Here is an 18,484-nt window from a genome sequence, read left to right as displayed (position 1 = left end):
CAAAGCCGACTTCAAAACTGAAACCTCAAATTCCTGTCATTGACTACTAAGAATTTAGATGCCATTACCAAAGCAAAAAAAAAATTCTCTGCCACCAAGGCCTTAACATGAATCAAAGGGTTATGGAAATCAAAGTAAATGGCTCCTGGAATGTCAACATTGAATTTGAGATCACTGTCTCTAATAAACCTGCCACCATCAGCACCAAAAGAATAAACAGGTTATACTGGACTGAAACTGTAAAGATTCATCAATATTAGCCCTACACCTGTCAATGCTTGTTTCTGTGGGCTCAGTAACAAAAAGACAGTAGAAATAAGTAACTGTTCAAAGCAATGGAATCTTAAAAGAACAAGTTGCCTAAAATGTCTAACCCCAGCCTGGCTACTTGGCAGAGCACAGAACTAGGCCAACTTCTGCTCTGTCAAAAACTGCCTCAACCAACTTACCATAGTCTAGGTCAACAATTAGAGTAATGGAGGCCTGCCATAGAGGAAGTAGTCTTGGAGCAGGAGGCTCATAAATGACTAACTTCGTTATCCAGAATCATCTCAGCTGTAGCTACTGCCTGGATCAAAACACACAAGAAGAGAGAATCTGCAGATGAAACAGCTACAGAAGGAGCCCCAGCTGACTCCAACTCCTTCACCTGGGCCTTCATAGCAGGAAGTTCCACTGCCTAATGGGCCACCTCTGAAACTGGAAATGTCAGCATCCTTTTGTCTTTTTCTTGGTCGCAGTGACTTCAAAGTCTTTGATGTCAACTCCCTAGGGGCCAAAGAATGCCTAACAGCTGGTATCAATGGGGAATTCATCAATTTCCACAGTTTATGTCTGCTAGCCAAAGCTTTTTTTTTATACAAACAAAGATAATCTCCTTCCTTCCTTCTGTGCTCACAAGTAACACTGTTAAACTCCTTGTAGAGGTCACATCGCTTAGGGATATGACCTATTCACAAATAAAGAGATATGCTGATGTGTTTGTCCTATAGAAGCCCCCCCACACACACACAGGAACAAAATCCATATTTCATGAGTAAAACTTGTCAACAATCCAAGATAGCACTCAAGTATTAATAAAATCCTGCAAGAACAGTGAATTATTACCAAAAAGTATGCCAGCAACACCCCAGAAAAAAACCTCCCTTGGTCGAAACACCAACACAACACCCACGCTTTAAGATGAAGAGAGAAAGGAAATGAAAGAAAAGAAAGAAAATATGCTTTTTCCTTTATCTCTTTCTCTTTATGTTGGGGGCTGAAAGTACCTACATACATAGGAGAACAACTTATTCAAGATAAAAAGTGTCAAATTCCACAAAAGGTTCAGAAAACAAAATGATATTCAGCTATTTATACCAATAAAAAGTAACTGAATTCTACTATTCATAACTTGAACCTTAAAACAAAACATGTAGCAGCCTAGGGGTACTAAGGAGACTGAAACAGCAATCCAAGTACCGCAGTGATGACCTGGAGAGGGAGAAATGGTGTGGTTAGGGAAGGTACGTAGCAGCCTGGGAAAGCTTGGACAGCAAAGCCATCCAATACCCAATATTTTAGTCCTACCAATTACACTGAATGGCCTAATCCTATCAGAGTGGCAAGTTTTAATACTCACGACAGTTGTTCCCTGCATTCATACTTTAGAGTATTTTCACTATTACATCAATGACAGCACACACCAAGTCATTTGTCATCTTAAAGTGATTATGTGGTTCTAAGTCTTTCACTTTTTGTTTTTCTCATGGGACAACTGTAATCCAGCTAACCATAAAAGGACATGTTGGTCAAGTCATTCATCTTGACTTAAAACTTTTCACATGTAGATGTTTATCATCTTCTATAGCCAAGTCTTTCCTGCAATATCCTGCACTTCTGTGTCACAATATTTTTAGTTACTGAGCATATCTGTGCCATTCTCTATGGACACTTTCTAATTTGAAAATGGGCCATAACCAGAGATGTTAATATTAATGTCCTCAGAGTAAGTGCAATGGGACAAAACATTAGGTGAGGACAGTGCCATGCTATTGTGCAAAGTAAATGGCACCTTTAGTAAAATGGAGGTGGAGTTGCACGTGTACATTTTACAAAGAATCCCCCTAGATTAGTCTGTCTAGTTAAAAACATCTACAAATAGTGTGATGTGCATATGACAACACATATTAACGCACTAATGCTGTATCTCTTACACATGGATTTGATTCCCAGATTCTGCTCTTTCATACAGAGTGATTCTGAATTTTGTTTGTGTCTTTCGACTTTTCCCGGTTAGGGGTCGCCACAGCGGAACAGCGGTCCGCTAATGATTGGCAGTAGAGTTTTACATGCTGGCTTCCCGGGCCTAACGCACAACCTTCAACGAAGGAATGCCCGTTCACGCATGTCGCCACACAGAAGACGCTCTAACTGAGAGAGGAGTGATTCTGAATAATTCCTGTAAATGAAAACAAAACCTTTTCATTACATGTGAAACAGAATACAGATGTCTAACAAGTCATACAACAGTAGTTCAGAAATATAAGCTGAGAGAGTGATGCATCACAATACATACTTCTTGAGAGATTGGAAGGGGATATTAGTAACCTCAAGGACAGAATAGACCATTGTAGGGTAGTTTCTTATGGCAGAAAAAAAAAAACAGATGAGTAAAGTTAGCAAGCAGTTCAACAGAAGATGAACAATGTTGAACACCCATTATGAGATAATAAAGATCAGAAAATGTGTGTACAAAGCAGCATACTCAAACAACAAAAGAGCAATGACAAAGCATCATTTTTTTATAGAAGAGATGTTGGGCATGTTAGCAAATTGAAATGAGAAAGAGCAGCCATATTGTCTCAGCCAAGTACAAAGTATACATTTCTGGTCTGTCCTGGCAGGGAACTTTAATGTTGCACTAGTGCCTTTCAGAATAAAGATAAGTTCCCAATACTACCCTTACCTACTGAAATCAAGGTTTCATAGTTCTGGACCATCACTTCCCTGTGTAGTTCCTTATCCTCTTTTGTTAACATCTTCCATTCCTCTTCTGAGAAAGTAACAGCAACTTCCTCAAAGGTTTTGGGTACCTGAGAAGGACACACAGTGTACATCTTCATTTCTTTTATTTAAATATAGCATAAAATCAATAATTTTCAGTAGAAAAAAGTAACTGCTGTTATTCAGTTTACTTAGCAGGTAGGTACAGTAAGCTTTAAAGACCCCTTTTCAACTACAAACTGTTTACAGAACACAGTAAAGTGGCACATACAGTTATAGAGTACGAAGCAAATTGGTGATATAATTATAAAGAGGGTTTTTCTAGTTATATACACAACAGTTGAAAATGACATAAGTAATATAAAAGGTTTAACAGTATGATGCTTTTGCAGTCTTTAAGACAATCTATTTTTTTTTACATTCCAAAACTATATAACAATGAACTTTGCAAGAGGTAATAAAATTACAAATAATGCTCTAAACTCCTATCAACATCAGTGACTACACATTCATAGGCAAACTCATCTACTGCTCATTTGTGCTAAGTATCTAATAACTATCCACATAATCTGCAACTCATCTGACTCTGGGACCAGCAGCCCTAGAGGATCTTTCCACTCTGCAAACTCTCATTAAATATGAATGACCATTTTTGCATATATGCATTACATGCTGTATCCTGAAGATCTCTCTGCTCATCCGCTCAGCAGTTCAGCTGCTCCTTTACATCCTCTATACAAAGGGAGAGTGAGGCCTTCCATGTCTTAGTCATTTTTCTCTTGCCCTCTAGATTCACTGCAAATAGGAATTTGTGATTAACAAGTTGCTAAAATATCTCAATGCTTGTTCCTAGAAAAAATAAACCAGGAGTAATAGTATTTTATCACCCCGACATTTGGTTTATCAGTTCATTGAACTCATCTCTAAACTCCCTCATGTTGGGACATATCCAAAAAATATGGACCCATTTATTCCTATCTGTTACCCACCACCTCCAATAAGCATACTGTATTTGAGGGAGCATCTTTTACAACCAACCAGGGGTATAAAACAACAATCACCTCCAAGTAAAAATTCTGTACCCTGGGATTTGGCAGCATGTTTAGGCAGCTGTAGAGCCCACTATAAACTCAGACCAAAAGTTTCTGAACTCAGTAACAACCTGTTGCTGTACATCAATTAAATTTCACATATGCAGCTGCTATCAAATGTCTCCAATCCAGATCAAAGCTGAGGGGTTAGTCCTTATTATATAATTATCCTGCATTACAAGTCCAGGGTATCACCACCAATAGAACAAACCCACTCTATTTGATGCTTACAGTAAGTCTACTATCATCTTCACCTAGGATGAGTGGTACACAGTTAAATGCAGTAACCTTAACATTTTTAACACCAACATTTTAACAGCACTGCTTACATATACAGCTCCATATTTGATATCCCTGGTTCCCTGTATATCTTAACCAGTAACATTCTATTTCATCATATTCTTGGGGGTCTTTGATTTCTATATAAACTGTTTTAATTGCTCCTTCGGAGTAGCTAAAAATTCTCTTTTTATTTGGCCTAATAGGGCCTAATATGTACAGTAACTGCAGTAAAATAGACATCTGCACTGTCCCAAACTACTGAGCTAAAGCCAAACACAGGGTCTGCCATGTATGAAAAATGTAATTATTCTATTCTTTACTTCTTGATATGATACCCTAATGCTGACCTTTAATGAATCTGCTAAACATACCTCCCAAACATTTTAACTTGCTGTGCTTCCCAAGAAAAGGAAACTGCTTTTTCAGAGCCCACATCTGCTCACAGTTGAGTGTTATTGCAGGTACTTCAGCTTCATTAATCTAGTAGACCTATAGCTCTCCACATTTCTTAAACATCCAAAAGACTGTATTCCAATTTTCATGTAGGTTCATAATAAGAGAAGTGAATCATTTGCCAAAGAGTGCTATTTTCAACTGTTCTGCCCAAAGGTATAATCCCCTTTGCTTGGTTTTTCATGTATAGAGGTTCCAAATGTAGGGCAAACAATAAAGGAGAAAGCAGATAACCCTGTTGAGCCTCCCCTGGGCAAATCATACCTCTCAGTTTTGAAGCTATCTTCACCCTCACCTTGGCCCCTCCACAGACTGCTTCCAGTAAAACAATAAAATCGTTCAGGAAACTCATAATATCCAGGACTGAAAATAATAAAAAGGGACCAATCTGCTCTGTCAAATGTCTTTTCAGTGTCGAGAATTAGGATCAACAGCAGCGTTTTCATACACATGGCCTCTTCAATCAACTTTAACATTCTAATAATGTTATCATACATTTCCTATCCTCCCACAAATCTTGTGTGATTCCAATGTTGGGTTAGGAAGGAACTCTACTTCACATAGTTGGGGAATCTGTTCCACAGAAGGAGTGGTTAACCACTGGCTGACTAAATTTGAAGATGATTGCAAATTAGGAGCTGTCACTGAATCCCCTACTGATACAAATGTTCTCCAAGAAGGGGCGACACAGACAAATAACTGGTGTTAGAGCCACGGACTAAAACTCACTGCCAAGAAATGCATAATAGTATCCTTTGGCGAGTCATCCACCCCTGGTAACTATCATTATTATTATTTTTATTATTATTATTATTATTTACATTTGTTGACCGGGAGTGTCCGACTGGACATAGGTCCATTTTCAGTGGAGGCCGGGGGAGAAAAGCTCCACAGTTAAAATAAACAGACAGTAGTTACATTGGATTTCATAGTGATTAACAATATAACATAGCAATTACTTACAACATATTTACAGATGAAGAACATAGTACATCAGTAGACAACTAGAATCTTTATCTGTGAAGTACATAACAGACATTAACAAATGTTACAATAAGAAGTTCCTGCTGTATAATAAGTACTAGGCTTATGAGCATCTGAGCTTGCTATAATCAAGGTGGTTAGTGGAGTGGAGAGAAAGGTAGTGGTTGGATGAGGTGGGTGATTTTAGAGTGGGAGTTGCAAGGGCATAGCCAGTATGTTTTTAGGTGCGCTTTTAGTAAAGTTCTGAAGTGGGTGCATGATGGTATGGAGGCAATTGTGGGTAGGAGGGAGTTCCATAATTTGGCTATGGTGCAAGAGAATAGTGCTTCACCAGCAGAGTTATTGGCTTTAGTGATCTGCAAGTGATTTTTGTTGCTGGATCTTAGTGGTCTGGTGGTGCGATAGGGTTGGAGTAGATTCTGGAGGGATGGGACATTTAATGGATGGTTTACTAGTTTGTGGGCGAGTGAGAGTTGATACCACTGAAGGAGGTGAGGGAGTTCAAGCCAGCCCTGTTCAGCAAGTGAGAGACAGTGGTGACTACGGTAGGATGCCCCTGTGGCGAATTTGGCGATTTTGTTGTAGCAGGTCTCTAGCTTGTTTAGACCGCATTGCCTTAGGTTGGTATATATTGGAGAGGCATAAAGCAGGGTGGAGATAAGGTGGGAATTTGCTATTGAAATCTTTGCTGCTTTGGTGAGAAGTTGCTTATTTCTGTATAACGCTCCTAATTTTTTGTTGACTTTTTTTATGGTCATGGATATGTGAATGTCAAATTTTATTGTCTATTTCCACTTCTAGCAATTTGGTGTGTTCAGTTGGGTATATAGTGGTGTTGTCTTTTGCTGTGATGTTAAAGTGAGAGTTGTTTTGAGTATGTTTGGTGGGATGGAAGATTAGTAGTTTAGTTTTGTTTGGGTTGAGTATTAATTGGGCATCTGATAACCAAGTTTCAACAGAGGAAAAGGCTTCCTGTGTGACTTTTTGCAGTTTGGGTAGGGACTGAGCTGGGCAGATGATGGTTGAGTCATCTGCGTATTGTACGAGCGTGCCATGTTTGGTGGCAGAGGCTAGATTATTGGTGTAAACAGAGAAGAGTATGGGGTCCAAGGATGGATCCTTGGGAAACCCCTATGGAGACAGGTAGTTGGGGAGATATGTAATTCTGCCATACAATGGATTGTTGGCGGTCAGACAGGTAACTCTGAAACCAGTTGGTGACTGACTGAGAGAAGGATAGGTTATTGAGGACAGAGATAAGTTGTTTGTGTGGGACCATGTCAAATGCTTTAGATAGGTCTAGGAAAGTAGCAGAGGAGACATAGCCATTGTTTTTATGCTGAAGGATAGTGTTAGTAAAGGAGAGTAAGGCAGTGGTGGTGCTATGGTTTGGTCGGAAACCATGCTGAGTACTGGAAAGGAGGTTGTTAGTACGGAGGTAGTCTGAGACCTGAGAGTGTATGCATCTCTCTAGTATTTTGGAGAGTGGAGAGAGAATAGCTATGGGGCAGTAATTGGTTAGTTCTGTGGAGGGTCCGCCTTTGTGGAGGGGAATTATATGTGATACTTTCCACAGTGTGGGAGCGTAACTTTCTGACAGAGATCGATTAATCAAGATGGATACTTGGTAGGCCAGAGCATCAGCTGCAATTTGCAGGTATTCACTTGGGAAGTTGTCTGCTGCTAATTTGGTGGGTTTAAGTTTAGTTAAGAGTTTTTTTTATGTTGGAGGTAGGTACAAGAGAAAAAGGGAGGGCAGTGGGGAGATTACTAGTTGAAGATGTGGGTTGGAGGGGAGGGGGGTTGTGTTGTTTAGCTAGTGATAGTATGGTTTGGGTGAAGTGTGTGTTGAATGAGGTAGCAATATTTTCTGAGGAGTGAGGTATGTTAGGAGGAGGGGTACTGACTTTACCTGGGTGGAGGATGGAGTTTACGGAGGACCAGAATTGTTTGGGGCTGTGTTGTGAGGAGTCTAGGGCAGACTGGTAGTATTGGAATTTGTCCTGTTTTATTAGCTTTTTGACTCTATTGCGTAGTTCTAGGAATTTCTGTCTAGCTGAGGGGGTTTTGGTTTTACACCAGTGCTCCCAGGCTTTATCCCTGTTTTTCATTTCTGACTTAGTGGTTTTCTGTAGCCATGGGGAGGGTTGTGCTTTGGTTCTGGAAAATCTTATGGGGGCATGGTAATTAAGGATGCTCAGGAGGGTAGTATTAAAAAATTCAACTGCGTCATCTAGATTGAGGTACTTTAGAGGATGCCAGTTACATTCTTTGAGGGATGAGATGAATGTGAGTGGGTTAAAGTTTAGTTTTTTACGTATTTGATGGTAGATGACAGGTTTAGCTTGGTATAGGTATTTTTTGAGTAGGAATGTTGGGGAGTGATCACTGAGGCTATCTGATAAGCAGCCTGTTATATATGACTAGGGGCTCTTACTGACTAGTATCCAATCCAGGGTAGTGTGCTTGCTGGAGTTTTTATTTATCCTGGTTGGTGACTGGACTAGTTGGGTGAAGCCATGAAGGTTTACATGATGGGTTGGATTGTTGCCAGAACAGGATTGCCAGTCAATATTGAAATCACCTAAAATGATAGTTTCTTGGGGGAGATGGTGGGTAGACCAGCTGAGGAGGTTTTCTAGTGGAGGGATGTTTTGGCCAGGTGGGAAGTAGCATCCAATTATGTTGATGGTTTTGTTTTGGTTTATTTTGAGGTTGGTATATATTATTTCTTCATTGAAAGTATAATAAAATGAAACTACTGGTGACTGTTCCAGGCAGGAAAGCACAACACAACTGGTGAGTTCAAAAAAATAGAAATTAAACAAGTCTATTCAAGTCTATTCAGACCTCAGACCACAAACAAATTTCACAGCTCCAAAGTAAAAGAATAGTCCATATAAGTAAAAGCAATGTCAGGTTTATTGGATCCTCGATGGTGAGCGCTTTCGCTTACAAGCTTTATCAAACCAGTAACAATCACTCACAAACTTTGCATATATATATGTGCATGCATACATCAAACCCCTCCCTACTAGCAAAGCTTAAACAATTAAGCAATTAATCAATAAAAAATATATAAAAACTAATTGCCTTAAAGGTGCATAACTTATAAAGTATAAATGTTAATAAAATACATAAAAGTAATAACTATAATATACATATATATATATATATATATATATATATATATATAGATATATATAACATAATATATAAAAAACATTATTATATAAAACATATACAAGGATATAAATTCCTCTAAAGCATCAATAAATACAGAAAAATGTGTATAAATATTAGAGGTATGAGAAGAATATATATATATATATATATATATATATATATATATATATATACAAAGAATATATAAAAAAAAGAGTATTAAACTCTGTGCCTTCTATTTTTTAGGACAGGTTTTAAGGGGACCCTCTCGTTCAACCCTGGGGGGATATGTGCCCTAGTTCTAATAATCCATTGAGCTTCTATAGACTCTGTTAAGTTCTTAACGTCCCCTCCTCTAATGCTTGGTTCTAAGACCTGTAATGCGGAGAATATAAATCTATGAGTATCATTTGTGTTTAAAACATGTTTTGACAGGGCATTGACCTCAGATTTAATACGTATTTGATATATGTGTTCTCTAATCCGTTCCTACACCTAGCTATATAAACCAAATGCTTGGTTTCACAGTTGACATTCACCTTAATATTAATCAAGTCTCCTGTCACAGGATGACTAAAAACAATCATATTCGAAATGTGCTCACAAAAGTTGCATTTACCACAGGGTCTGGAGCCTGTAAACCCTTGTACAACTTCTTTATTACTCTTGTCTGAGCAACATAATAGTCTATGCAAGTTACTCTTATTTTTAAAAGCAAACCTTGGAAGCTCATCAATATGTTCAGACACCTCAGGGTCCAATCTAAGGATGTCCCAATATTTATAAATTGGACGTTTAATGGAATTTATATCTTGCGTGTAATGTAAAGTGAACCTAACAGTCTCAGTAGCATTATTTATAATGTCCATGGCATTAGATCTATAGTGAGCATTACCTGCTTCAGAAAAGATGGGGAGTGCTCTACTATGCCTTAAGCCCGTAACCTCTTCAAACACAAGACTAATATCTTTTGTATGGTATTTCCTATCACTAAACTTGTTACCCAAATCCTTCAATTCCTGCTCAAATAATACCGGGCATGGATTCAATCTAGACACTCTCATACCCTGACCCTTCAAAACATTTCTGAAAACATGTGGGGGATGCATACTATCCCTATACAACAAATCATTCTTGTAGCAAGACTTACGATGAACTCCAGTGTTAAAACGGCCATTATGCAATCGCCAGATATTAACATCTAGAAATGATATATTACTAGCAGAATAACTCATAGTAAAATCAAGGAATGATGATAAATTATTTACTTCCTTTTCAAATCTATATAACTCATCTATTCCGCCATGCCACAGGAAAAAAAGATCATCCACGAACCATTTATAAAAGACAACATGCTTTTGATATCTCTCTAAGCTGAACAAACCATTCTCCTCCCAATGAGCCATTACCAGATTGGCGTAGCTATTGGCACAGGACGTGCCCATAGCCACGCCATTCTTCTGTAGATAAAACAAGTAATGGAAAACGAAGACATTACTCTCCAAAACCATTTCTAAGAGAGCAAAAATGAAATCTATCCTGGTTAAGGTTAGGTCAGAGTGTCTACCCAAATAAGTGTGTTAGAATTGTAAACCTGTATCATTAGGAGTTCTCGTGAACAATGACTTCACATCCATAGTGACAAGTAATAGTTCTAAACAATTGTTCCATGGTCGTACAGCTTCATAAAAATCCAAGAGAAACTCCTTAGAGTCTTTCAATATAGTATTGTGTTTACATACATATGGTTTTAGTGTCTTCTCTAAATAAAAAGAGATGTTCTCAGTGACCCATCCACGTCCTGATACTATTGGCCTCATGGGTGGGTTATTCATGTCTTTATGAATCTTGGGTAAACCCCTAATAATAGGGGTAGTTGGTTCTTCCAAGATCAAATAATTAAACAGCTGATAATCAATGATTCCCATTTTATACATATCATCTAAGCTCCCATAAACATTACTAATGATTTTAGTCACATCCTGTTTAGATACAACTTTATAAAACTCATCATCATCTAACATATCTAACATTCTCCTCTCATAATCTGTTCTATCAAAGATTACTATTGGACCCCCCCTTGTCAGCGGGTCTTATGGATATGTTATTATCATATTTCAACCCATTAAGTGCCTTGACCTGGCTACGTGTAAGATTATTCTTTGTAATTCTCTCACAACTATCTTGCAATAAATAAAGTTCTTTTTCTACAGCTTTGTTAAATACTTCAATAGAGGGATGCAGGTTGGGTACCATCATACTTGGTTTTCTAAAGGCTGACATCTTATTAGCAATGTTATTATTAGAGAACATCACTTTAAGTTGTAAATTTCTTGTAAATAATTTCAAGTCCAAGATAGACTCAGCAATAGAACTCTCTTTAGATGGAATAAATGATAAACCTTTATTTAAAACTTCCAAGTCATGTTTATCTAAAGGTCTATGAGACAAATTGTGCACTAGGTTAATCTCTCCCACATTTTCTTGAGCGTAGGCTCTCTCAGATCGTTGGTAGGGGCCTTCCTCTTTTGCCTGCCCCTGCTCATAGAGCGTTCCCTCCGTTTCTGGCGGTAATCTGCTATAGGGAAAGGGCGAGGCAAATCCCCCTCTGTGTTAGCACCAGTGCAAGTATGCACCTTACTACGTACAACTTGTTGAACATCAGTTCCTACAGAAGTTGCGTTCTTATTAATAATATTAGAAACATTCAATGTACTACTATCACCACTTCGTAATTGTATGCTAGAATCAATATGTCTAGCTTTTTCAGTCATCTGACCATTGGTTCCCTGATTAGGACTAATTACAGGTACATTGTTAATAACATTAACATCATCATTAGTATTTAACATAGTGGATGAAGGTAATGAGGCAGTATTCTGCCTTGTATTATTAAAATAATCAGCAGAGTGTCTCGGCCAGGTAAAGACCTGTTCATTGGAAAAATCATATACATCCCTTATAAGTTTGTGCTTTTTTTGTTCAAACATTCTTTTCTCATACAAAAGCACATTGTCCATCACACGCTCCAATTTAGAGTCCACTAATATCTCATTAAAGTCAGTATACAAATCATTCAGTCTACGTGTCACAGAGTCTCACAAAATCTGTTCTTCAGGAAGAAAAAACTCATTCATGAGCTTCATATAACTTAAGCTCACCTCTATATTGAGCTGCTGCCAACGTCTCAGCAACTCAGGATAGGTGTTTCCCGACGTCGGCATTTTAAGCACTCTTAAACCCCTCGGAACAATTCTTTTACTGATGCAGATTTCGAAATGATAGCGCTGCATCTGTAAGCGCTTTAACTTCAATAACTCGAATTCCAGAGTATTCAATGAAGAATTGAGTCTTTCAACTTCCCCCTCATTAAACTTCATCTGCCCTTCAGGAAGCGATAACTCACAGTCAACTAGGGGGTTAGCGCTGTTATCCAGATAACGCTGTAATCTCTCCTTAGAGCTGCGACTCCTCATGCTGCTACTAGGATTGTATGGAAGTTCCAAATTGACCTAATTTCTGTTATTCGTAACATCAGCCATGGGGTTACCATAAAATGCAACAAAAGTCACCAGTAGTTTCGTTTTATTATACTTTCAATTATTCTGGCTGTTTTACTACTGATGATTCAGTGGTTACCATATGCAACCGGTTATATTTTTATTATTTCTTCATTGCCTATTTGTGGAGCTGATGATTTTAAGATCTGGATGTTTAAATGCTGTTTAAATATTATAGCTACATCGCCTCCTTTCATGTTTAGCTGGTCTACTCTTAGTATGCCGTAACCTGTAGGGAGTTTTTGCTCACTGGTAATGTGAGGTTTTAGCCAGGTTTCTGTCAGGATGACTATATCTGGGGAGTACAAGTCTATGGTGGCATGGAGTTCATGGACTTTGTTGGATATACTTCTAATATTTAGGCTTAGTAGAAGGAAGTCACTTGGCTTTCTATTGGCTGTAATATGGGAGAAGTTGTGGTTTCTAGTCTGATTATGAGGATTGGGGTTGGAGATGGTAGGGCCAGGGTTGGGGTGGATGTCTCCACTTAGGGCTAGTTTTGATATGCATGAGGTTATTAGTTTTCTCAGTTTTTGAATGTGTTTGTTTATAAGGGAAACTTTATGATTGTGCTCTGTTGGTAATAGGTATGGTGGGAGGGTTACTATGTTAAGTTGTAGGGATGCTTTATGTTTGAGTAATATAGTTGGTAGAATATGTGGGGGTGCTTAGAATATATAGGGATGGTTCTTGAGTTGGTGGGAGGGGAGCTGAGTGAGGGTGAGACATGAGTGGTGGTGTGAGTAGTAGTACAGTGGTAGTGGTTGAGTGGGGGAATGATGGAGTTTTGGTAGGATGTAAGATATGCAAGGAGAGTGCATGCAGTGAGCATAGGTAAGGTATGCTTGTACATGTTAGTTGAGGTGGTGTGATAGTAGTGGGAAGATGGAGGAAGTAGTGTTGGATTAGTGCTGTGGTTGGCTATTGGAAAGATGGGATGGGTTTGTGAGTGTAATAAAGGTGGGACCACTGGGGGCAGGAGGAAATAGGGGGAAAGGTGGAGAGCGAAGCGGGTAGAGACCCTGTTAGTTGCTCTTATGAGGGGGCTGGAAGCAATCAGTTAACAGAGTTAACTGATAAATGAACATATGATAGTGACAAGGGTGGTTGTAGTTTTAAAAATGGTGCCTGACACAGGTAATATTTATTAACTCTGGGATTGTCTTAAGGTAATAAACAGGGAAAGGGGAGGGGAGAACAAGGGTATGAGCAGGCAGTTCTTTGTACTGCTGCTAATGAGCCAAAGCAAAGACAAGTTTGTGTTTAAGAAACAATCACAATTGATCAAGGACTGCTCTGAAACTGTAAGTCATTTCTTAACCATTTCTCAGGTGGAAAAACAGGATAACCTTTTATCAGTAGGCTACTGTGGTCTCAATTTAAATTAACAAACACAAAGTATTGATCAGTTATGGATACTATTTGCTAACAGAAGGGAATAAGAGAGAAAGTGGAAGATGTGTGTGTGTGTGTGTGTGTGTGTGTGTGTGTGTGTGTGTGTGTGTGGTGGGGGAGGGACTGCTTACAAGCCAAAGCAGAGTGCTGTCCAGGGGAAAATGAATATTGGCTCAAACAGGTAGACACATACTCAAAGTTAACTTTAGCTGTTTGCAGACAGTTCAGACCCGGACTGCACTTTTCTTATAAGAATGATAAAGGTGGTACCGTAATAGAATACTTAAGAGTGGTGTTAGGTCTAGAAAAGAAGTGAACAGAGAGGAGTAAACACTTCTGAGATGGTAAATATATATTATAAAGATTACAAAAAACAAACTGAGCAAATAGCTACCGCATGCAGGAAAATGTCTTGAACCAACTACTAGTATATGCAGATACTGAGCCAACTGGAAGACCATCTGTTAGAAGAAACCTCAGACAGTTATGCAGTCACAGATAAAAATATAGCGAGCAGCAATCTGTCGTGGTTCTCTAATGTGATTCTATCCACCAGTAACAGCACAAATATTTAGAAATAATTAGACACCAGTATGAGCTGTCTACACACAACACAATTACATGAATAACATTAGTGAACAAGGTGCAGCTATGCAAATAGACCATACATACTATTATACTAAAAACAACTTGGTGCAGACAAAATGCTACCATGCCATAGTAACTTCCAATAATAAAACATAAATCATATTAGTTGTCTAACACAATTCAACATAAACATATACAGTTGTAAAATGACTAACACAATTCAACATAAATAGGCATTTACAGTTGTAAAACACTTACTGGAGAGACACTGAGCTCCTCATGGGGCCTGTAGCAGAGTGGATTGTAGTTTTAAAAATGGTGCCTGCCACAGGTAATATTTATTAACTTTGGGATTGTCTTAAGGTAATAAACAGGGACGGGGGAGGGGAGAACAAGGGTGTGAGCAAGCAGTTCTTTGTACTGCTGATAATGAGCCAAAGCAAAGACAAGTTTGTGTTAAAGAAACAATCACAATTGACCAAGGACTGCTCTGAAACTTTAAGTCATTTCTTAACCATTTCTCAGGTGGAAAAACAGGATAACCTTGTATCAGTAGGCTACTGTGGTCTCAGTTTAAATTAACAAACACACAGTACTGATCAGTTATGGATACTATTTGCTAACAGAAGGGAATAAGAGAGAAAGTTGAAGCTGCTGCTGCTTACAAGCCAAAGCAGAGTGCCCTCCAGGGGAAAATGAATATTGGCTCAAACAGGTAGACACATACTCAAAGTTAACTTTAGCTCTTTGTAAACAGTTCATACCCGGACTGCGCTTTTCTTATAAGAATGATAAAGGTGGTATCGCAGTTGAATACCTAAGAGTGGTGTTAGGTTCAAAGTTAACTTTAGCTGTTTGAAGACAGTTCAGACCCGGACTGCACTCTTCTTATAAGAATGATAAAGGTGGTACCGCAGTTGAATACTTAAGAGTGGTGTTAGGTTCAAAGTTAACTTTAGCTGTTTGCAGACAGTTCAGACACGGACTGCGCTTTTCTTATAAGAATGATAAAGGTGGTACCGCAGTTGAATACTTAAGAGTGGTGTTAGTTTCAAAGTTAACTTTAGCTGTTTGCAGACAGTTCCGACCCGGACTGGGCTTTTCTTATAAGAATGATAAAGGTGATACCGCAGTTGAATACTTAAGAGTGGTGTTAGGTTGGAGAGACACTGAGCTCCTCATGGGGCCTGTATCAGAGTGGATTGTAGTTTTTTGTAGTATGTTGACAACACACCTCTAAGAGTTGACCCAGAAGTCAGGGACTTGGGGGGGGGGGGGACACATAGACAGTAATCTAGCCTTTGACCATCACATGTCTACAGTAGTGAGGAAATCATTCCATGTTTTGCAACTTATAAATAAAAGTTATAGCATCTAGGTTCAAGGAAGTCATTGTTCCACTGTATTCAGCATTCATCAGACCTATCATTGAGTACAATGCCCCTTTTAGTATATACCTAACCAGTGATATCCAACAATCGGAACATCCACAAAGTTTCCTCACTAAAATAATACAGGGCATAAGTACCATGTTCTATGCAGACCACCCAAGGCTATATCGCTGTATTCTGTCTCCTACAGGCTGTTGAGGTGAGATCTATGCCTAGCATATACGGCATTGCCAGACCCCACTCTGACGGAGCTCCTGCATATCAGAAAAACAAACAGCGCCAGAATTACCCATTCTGAAGACTTAAACCTTGCCTGTCATATAAATAAGACCTGCTGGAGAGACTGATATGTATCCCACAGACCACCGCTTCTATGGAACAAGCTCACCATCAATGTGAAGCAGATTTCTTCCCTAACCCAATTCAAGTGTAACTTGAACAATTGGATGGAAATTAGGAAATTCATCCGTGGCTTGGTATCTATGTCTCTAATGTACACAGGCAGCCTGTAAATGGTTCATCTCCCAGGCCCCTGCTTGTAAATGTGTTATCTCCCAGGCCCCTGCTTGTAAATGTGTCATCTCCCAAGCCCCTGCTTGTAAATGTTTCATCTCCCAAGTCCCTGCTTAAATGGATCAAGAGTACCAGAACTTGTGTAGCTAGGCTTAAAAAGGCCCTTGTGGTTGTTTGCCTAGTAAACACCCATGAACCTATTAAGCTATAAATGCATTTAATAGAACAGTGTACAATTTAATTTTATTTAAAGATAGCCAGTGTACTTTTTTAGGGCTAAAAGTCAACATTTTTGAAAGCATACAAGCTCTTTTTCACATCTGGGAATGGTACACAGATAAGAAAAGAACAGACAGCAATCAGTGTAAGCTGCAGCATGAGCAATCTTAATTTTGGGTTAGGTAATGCCTGTGGGTGCAGCTGTCGATTTGGGGGCAGTTGTTCCTATCTGGAGGGCTAAACTCCATTTTTTGAAGATATATTTATTTTTGTGTGTTTGTTACCTTAATAGGGAATGGGGTGCTATAAAAATGTATTTAGTTTTTTGTTTGAGGGTTTTCATTAAAAGAAAAAATCTTGAAAAATGTGACATATGTTCAAATGGAGATAAGAAGAAACAACTGTAAAAATATCAGCCTGCAAAACATTAGCATGTGCATGTAACACAAAAGCTGGAAATACACATTAAAAAAGGCAATCACGTACAAGTGGGAACAACAGCTTTTTATCATAATGGCTACACTATCCATATTATCTTGGAACACAAACCAACTTACAGGAACAGGAGATGCAGAAATCAAGAAAGAGTACAAATGGAAATATTTATGGAAGACTTAATTATTGCAAAGTTAGAGGTAGATGAGGCTCAACAACTAACAGTTACAGTTGGAGGAGAGGAGATAAAACAGTGATGTATAATCAATCTTCATTAAAGTCTCCAGAAACAGATGGTATTTCTGTGGAAGTTTGGAAGTTAGCAGAAAAGAAAGTGTTATAGATCTGGAATATTTTGTGTAATGGTATTTTAAAAGATGGGGAAGCACCAACATCTTGGAAGAAAGCTGTGGTGGCTGCATTACCTAAATACGGTAACAACACATTAGACTCAGCTTCATATAGACTCATCTCAATTTTAAACCATGAATATAAAATGTTTATTGTCTAAAGTAGCTAGAAGAAAGGCAAATGTATTGCCAAAATTGATAGCTATGGATCAATGTGGCTTTGATGTGGAGGCAAACATTTGAAACATGAACAGAACAATGATGATCCAGAGGGATGTAGAATGCAAGATTATACTGCAGTTGTCGGTGGGTATTGATGCAGAGTAAGCTGAGATTTTATGATCAGGGCAATAAAAGCATTTGAAATTCCTTGATACAATAAAATTAACTGAGGATATAAGAAGGATGAGAGGCAACAATTAAAGTGGGATGGTTTCTCTCTCTGACAAATTATTTTTGGGCAGAGAAGCCAGGCAGAGGTGTCCTCTTATCCCTTTCTTATTTGCTTTATATTTAGAGCCACTGACAAAGAAAATAAAGGATACAGAAATGCAAGGATATAATTGGTATGGCAATCAAAAAGTTGGCTTTATTTGCAGATATTAGTTTGTACCTGATAAATTCAGAAAAGGACATTTCAGTGTTGTGGAATATCAACACCATTTTAAGTATTTTTTTGGATATAAAATTAATGAAAATAAACCAAAGACTATAGCTGTAAATTATGTACACACACACAAATTGGTTCAGTAATACCCATATGTATGCAGACATGATAAGATGAAGTATTTAGGAGTACAGAATAAAAATAATTCTGTTATGGCAGCTAAATGTGAGAAGACACTTGTTTTGAATAAAAGATAATACAAAAAAACAAGAAGCTGGAATCTCTTGTTTATGGATATGGTGAGTCCCTTTAGTTTCACATATGGGTCAGGCATATTTTATCAATGAGAAGAGAAGTTGTGGACAATAATTAATAAAGAGTTGAAGGAATTTATCTGGGCCGGAAAGAGGGCAAGAGTTAAGTAGGATAAGTTGATCCTTCAAACAGAACAATATAACAAGGTAGT

The 18,484-nt window shown here is 38.4% G+C and overlaps 1 protein-coding gene across 1 annotated transcript in view; it reads right to left on the bottom strand.

Moving 5' to 3' along the window:
- Nucleotides 1-18,484, bottom strand: part of LOC122814371 (zinc finger protein 431-like) — a 96,485-nt gene that overhangs the window by 14,316 nt on the left and 63,685 nt on the right. The window contains exon 5 of the mRNA XM_044086956.1: nucleotides 2,948-3,074. Coding sequence (XP_043942891.1) covers nucleotides 2,948-3,074 — 127 coding nt within the window. The remainder of the gene's footprint in view (nucleotides 1-2,947; nucleotides 3,075-18,484) is intronic.

The sequence above is a fragment of the Protopterus annectens genome, chromosome 10.part0 (assembly GCF_019279795.1).
Source record: "Protopterus annectens isolate FY-2018-M chromosome 10.part0, PAN1.0, whole genome shotgun sequence".
NCBI lineage: Eukaryota > Metazoa > Chordata > Ceratodontiformes > Protopteridae > Protopterus > Protopterus annectens.
Note: the sequence above shows the minus strand (reverse complement) of the source record. Positions and strands in the feature narration are given on the sequence as shown.